The sequence below is a fragment of the Elephas maximus genome, chromosome 7 (assembly GCF_024166365.1).
Source record: "Elephas maximus indicus isolate mEleMax1 chromosome 7, mEleMax1 primary haplotype, whole genome shotgun sequence".
Lineage (NCBI taxonomy): Eukaryota > Metazoa > Chordata > Mammalia > Proboscidea > Elephantidae > Elephas > Elephas maximus.
Window position 1 is genome coordinate 56,087,576 of NC_064825.1, and position 6,307 is coordinate 56,093,882.

At 34.4% G+C, this 6,307-nt stretch overlaps 1 protein-coding gene across 1 annotated transcript; it reads left to right on the forward strand.

The window, feature by feature from the left end:
- The first annotated feature begins 1,933 nt into the window (after window positions 1–1,933).
- Window positions 1,934–2,869, forward strand: LOC126079011 (olfactory receptor 52E1-like). Its single transcript, XM_049889887.1, has one exon. It carries the CDS (start codon window positions 1,934–1,936, stop codon window positions 2,867–2,869), a length of 936 nt encoding a protein of 311 aa, XP_049745844.1.
- Window positions 2,870–6,307: the final 3,438 nt, after the last annotated feature.

Below are 6,307 nucleotides of genomic sequence, written 5' to 3' on the forward strand. Positions count from 1 at the left end.
TTCTACTTTGACAAAATTGGGTCAGCATGAGTCAGTGTTGACTCAACAGTGACTAGTTTTTTCTTTGTTTTTAAGGTCTGTTAAGTTAGCTGAACCCAAGTCATAGAGAAACCCAATTATAGGATTCTACTTCATCTCTTCCCCCATATTCCCCCAATTCAAATACCACTCCTTGTGTATAGGGATCTCTATTCACAAGGATGTTTTCTTCATAGTTCTTATCTCTTTCTAAGAGTTATTCTTCTATTCTCTCAACCTAGTTATTTGTTTTTGACTGATAACAGTAATGATCTCACCTCAGCTCCCTCTTATGAATCTTTCCATTTCTCTTACGCTACTTAGAAGATAGGTAGATAGTTGTACGGATTAGACTTCCTTCCCTGTTGGTAATTCTACTAAATTGTGAAATTCATATTTCTACTGAGCACTTCTGTCTTTTGTCAGTCTATCACCTATCTATCTATCTATCTATCTATCTATCTATCTATCTATCTATCTATCTATCTATCTATCTATCTATCTATCTATCTATCTATCTATCTATCTATCATCTATCTATCTATCTATCTATCTATCTATCTATCTATCTATCTATCTATCTATCTATCATCTATCTATCTATCTATCTATCTATCTATCATCTATCTATCATCTATCTATCTATCTATCATCTATCTATCTATCTATCTATCTAATCTATCTATCATCTATCTATTATCTATCTATCATCTGTCTATCTATCTATATCTATCATCTATCTATCTATATCTATCTATCTACCTATATCTATCTATCTATCGTCTATCTATCTATCTATCATCTAGTCTCTTGTTCAAAGTATGTTGATTATTATTAAAGTGATAGATCATAGAGTAAACTAAGTACACTAGGGATAGGATAAGTCTCAAAGACTGGCATGTATAAATTAACTCACTTTATCTGACAGTTTTGTGATGTTTTATAAACTTGAACACTAGCATTTGTTCGTGTTAATGTGTTAACTTTGTTTCTTTCCTTACAGTCATCAGCAGAAGGACACTTTTAAATGACAAGGCTCTATTTGCCTATCACCAAGGCAGAAATGAAAAAAGAAGGGCACATTCCATTATAAGCAGGGCTGGAGTAAGAGAATCAGCCTGAGATGAAGCTCACTGTGGCTTCCTTAATAAAACAGTAAGGCAGAATAAAACTCTGATATCAGCATCAGCAAGAAAGGAGAGATAGGAAAATGACTGTGGGATGAGAAATTGTCTTGGGGCTTAAACGGTGGGAGGCCTGCATGAATCCAAAATTGTTTCAGAAAGTTCTGGTTTGCTGCATATCTAGTTTCTTTGAAGATTGAATTACATACATTCAGCTCAGGTATGTGGTATTGGTAGAATCACATTGACAGCCATCATGTTTACACTGTGTTCCTAGTTCTTTGCCTATAAAGAATACAATCATAAACAATTTTCTGTACAATAATAATAAAATATTTTCAGGAATATGTTTTTCATACCTAAAGGAACCATGGAATGACTTTATCTTAGAAATTATTGCTTTAATTTAAATCGCTGATTTGTATTAGTATTTCAACCACTGAACTTTAAATTCCATGAGGAAAGGAATGTACTCTGTCATCTTTTATAACCAATCTTAGCACAGAAGCTGACACATATGTGGTAGATAATCAGTGTTTATTGAATTAAAATGTTGAATTTAATTTAATGAATCCAATAAAGTATATTGAAATCATATGACTATATTTTACCATTAAATTTGGTATACTTTCAGGCCTCTAAAATACAATGATACAGATAAAATACGATAGAAGTTTCAGTAATTTCTTTTTTTCTTTCTTTTTTTGTGCACTGAGCAAGCCTGAGACCTCTCAATGAATGAGACATACTTGATCTATGGTATATTTTGCTGTAAAAAATATCCCAGAAGGATGGCCACACTCAATGCCACTCTATTTCATCCCTATTCTTTCTTCCTACTGGGGATCCCTGGGCTGGAAAATGTACATATCTGGATTGGTTTCCCTTTCTGTGCTGTGTACCTGACTGCTGTTCTTGGGAATATCTGCATACTTTTTGTGATTCAGACTGAGAGTAGCCTCCATCAGCCCATGTTCTACTTCTTGGCCATTCTGGCATCTATTGATCTGGGACTATCCACATCCACCATCCCCAAAATGCTTGGCATCTTCTGGATCAACCTGAGAGATATCTCCTTTGAGGGATGCCTCATCCAGATGTTCTTCATCCACCTATGCACTGGCATGGAGTCAGCTGTGCTTGTGGCCATGGCGTATGATCGCTATGCGGCCATCTGTAACCCTCTTCGCTACACACTGGTGCTGACAAACAAGGTGGTATCAATTATAACACTGATCAGCCTCTTGAGACCCTTAGCCATTGCAATTCCCTTTGTTCTCCTCATCCTCAGACTGCCCTTCTGTGGACACCATATTATCCCCCACACCTACTGTGAGCACATGGGCATAGCCCGCCTGTCTTGTGCCAGCATCAAGGTCAACATTATCTACGGCTTATGTGCCATTTCTAACCTGGTGTTTGACATCATAGCCATTGTCATATCCTATGCCCAGATCCTTCATGCTGTCTTTCGACTCCCTTCCCATGATGCCCGGCTCAAAGCACTCAGCACTTGTGGCTCTCATGTGTGTGTCATGTTGGCTTTCTACACACCTGCATTTTTTTCATTCATGACCCATAGGTTTGGCCAGAATATACCACGGTACATTCATATCCTTCTTGCTAATTTCTATGTGGTCATTCCACCTGCTCTCAATCCTGTAATTTATGGTATCAGAACTAAACAGATTAGAGAGCGGGTGCTGAAAATATTTTCTAAGGAATAAAACGTAGCTCTTGTATTCATTAAGAACCAAATTTAATAAAAGAGTGGCACTGATTTTCTATGTTCAAAATGGGAGGAAAACATTTGGAAGACATCACAGTTTATTTGGAGCAGGCGTGTCAATGCCAAATCTTTGATCTCTGAAGCATACGACTCAAACTCAGAAGTGTGAAATAAGTCCATACCAAATACACAAATAAAAGCATTTTATGTTTTCTCATTGTTTGGAAATAATACTAATCTACTGAGTGCAAGAAAAACAACACTTTTTTGTGCTTCCATTATGACTAAGCCAATTACATTCCAGAGTCACAGTTGGTTTAAACCATAACCAAGTGAAACAAACAAAAAAACTCTAAAGCACTCCATATGCCAAATTCAAAGAAAAATAGTGGGTCACCCTGACTACTGCTAGTCCTGAATATAATAGACATTAGATCATTTCTCATACTCCTGGGCTCTTTATCAAAAAGAACTTTATTCTTGATTTTGCCATACTAATATCTAAAGATATGGTGTGCCACTGTGAGTATGATAATTGTGTGAAAAAGTTGGGATTTTTCTCCTGAACAGAATCATATAAACTTTGTAATCCTAGTAAATAAATGTATAATCTTTGTTACTTGAAAGATGTGTTTGGTTATTTATTTGATGGGACTGTTCTTATGAAGTCTGACTTGCTGTAATCTCTTTGCAAACAAATTATTCTTTTTCTAAGTGGTTTTCTCTCTGTTTTTTTTTTTTTTTTTTGCCACCCCATGGAAGAGTTTCAGTGTTATACCCACTGCCATCGAGTTGCTTACAACTCACAGTGACTCTAGATGACTCTAGTTCCTGGTGGATTCGAACTGCTGAACTTTTGGTTAGCAGCCTTAGCTCTTAACCACAACTCCACCAGGGTTTCCTTCACTGTTATAAAATGTTGGAATTACCAGTGATGTTCCAATTCCAGCATTATTCAAGGGATTTTGCTTGTTTTTTTGTTTTTGTTGTGTGGGAGGTAGGGTGGGGAGGAGGTCAATGGGCCACTAGTTCCACGTGATATCATTCACTGTTTTCTGTTTCTGTGTAACATTACTGACATTAAGTGTAGAATGGACTAAATAAAAAAATACGTTCACAAAATCCTGGAAGGGAAAAAAAAATTAGCTATGTATTTATTACAGTATTTTAGGAACTTTTAATAGTCACAATAATGGACTCAACCATACCAATGATCATGAAGGTGGTACAGGACCATGCAATGTTTCATTCTATGATACATAAGGTTATCATGAATTGGAGCTGAATCAAGAGTAACAATAACAGGAACTCTTAATTAACAAATATTCACAAGAACTTTAAGAGAGGCTTGACTGAGAATACTCTATAGACCTTCCCAAGACATTCATATGATGTAGGTTATACTCAAAAAATACTTACTGTTATTGAAATAGAAAATATGATGTCATAAATTTGTAGAGGAAGTTTACACTAATTAACATCACATCCCAAACTTGAAGTTCTTCCATAAAAATTATTCAGTAATTATGGGCACAAATGCCTTCTCCTGGACTCCTATTGTGAGATTATGCTCATCCTTTAACTATCCGTTTATACTACTTATGAAATGTCACTTATTTTATATTGCCCCAATTGTGTCTTCGATGAGTTGGGAAGTGTTCACTCCGCTTCTATATTTTGGATAATTTGAGTGGGTATTATTTCATCCTTAACCATTTAGTAGAATTTACCAATGTAGCTATCTGACCCTGAAATTGTATTTATTTGTTTGCTTTTTCTTTTGGGTAGAGATGTTAACCACAGATTAAATTTTTTTAATAGGTAAAGGACTATTTGGGTTACCTATTTCTTATTTCTGCATATAACTATCACCTAGGGTACTTTAAAGCAATGTCTTCCTTGTCTGACTTTTAACTTTTAGCATAACACCTTTGGAATTTATCCATGTGAAACTGCATAACATGAAACAAAAATAGCAGATTTTAAAGACAGATAAAAAGTGTTACCTACAAATTAACATGAATTTGATCAATGATAGACTTCTTTAAACCGATAATAGAGTCCAGAGAACTATAGGCTAAGAAAGCCTAATAACCTGAGAATGGATTTGTGTAGCAAGAAAATTGTTTGTAAAGAATGAGGGTGAAAAAAAAAGAAAAAAAAACTTTTAAATGAACACATGGCAGAGGTTTTACCTCCAGGACACTCTCAGTAAAAAAATAGCTGAAATATGTACTTGAGAAAGAAGAATATTTATTTAAAAAGGAATAACTGGGTCCAGGAGAAGGAAATTTTTTAATCTTCTGATAAATCTTGAAGTGTCAACAAAAGGTCTTTGATTATATATTAAGTTGGTTATTAATTTTTCCTATTTTTATCCTAAGAGGATTCCCAATCACCCCCACCATAGTTTTTTTTTTTTTTTTTTCCAAATCATATACGTGATGTATAATTTTACTTGGTAATCCTGTGGACTCATAGTAGTGATTTTCATGCCCTTATATACTTTTTTTTTTTATATATATACTTTAGCTGAAGCGGCTGCTGGAATAGAATTGAGAAATGACATTCAAAACATTTATCCAGAAGATAATATGAAATAAATCAAAATACATGTGTTTGTGTATCCATTTGCCATGTCCATATCAATAATACTGAATATGTTTTTATTTCAGATATTGAAAAATTGCAATGAGAATAGAAATATACAGTCAAGTGAATTCAAATCGCCAAATGTCATAGAAAATGCTACACAAGAACAGACTAAACACTCTTAATTAAGAAGACAGCACAGAATCCAAATGTTCTTAAAATAGAGGAGCCTAGAAAGGGGTAGGTACTTTTATTGTGAAGCTAAAAAACTAAGACATTTTTCTTGAAGCATGAAAAATAAATACGACACTAGTTAACTACATCCCATACTACATAAAAGAATGCATGGGTGATAAAGTAGAATTTCTTCAAAAAAAAGAGGGGGCAGTAATGCACGAAAGGAAACTAAGAAGAACTCTGGAGTGTCATCAAAATGGTCCAGGAAAAGAAGATGAAGGTATAATTTCTTTAAGCTTCCTGCTCTTCTATAACCCTGATGTCCAAGCAGGATATGTTCAGGCTGATGTTTGCTGTAATGATAGACTCAAGTATTTAGGTGAATTAGAATTTTTAAATATATTGCATGATAGTCATAATATTTAGGTTCAAATGATTGTTTTGGAGCAGTTTAAAAAACTAATTTCACTATTTATTGGGAAATATTTCAGCTGCACATAATCTACTGTTATACCTATTTACATATATAATATGTCTTTCTATAAATTACTTCTCATAGAAAAACTTTAGTTATCTGACTGTTAAAGGAGGGGGTTGGTGAAAAACCACACACTCTTAGATGGAAAATAAAAGTTTTTCTTTGGATATCAGTCACCAAAAAGAGGAT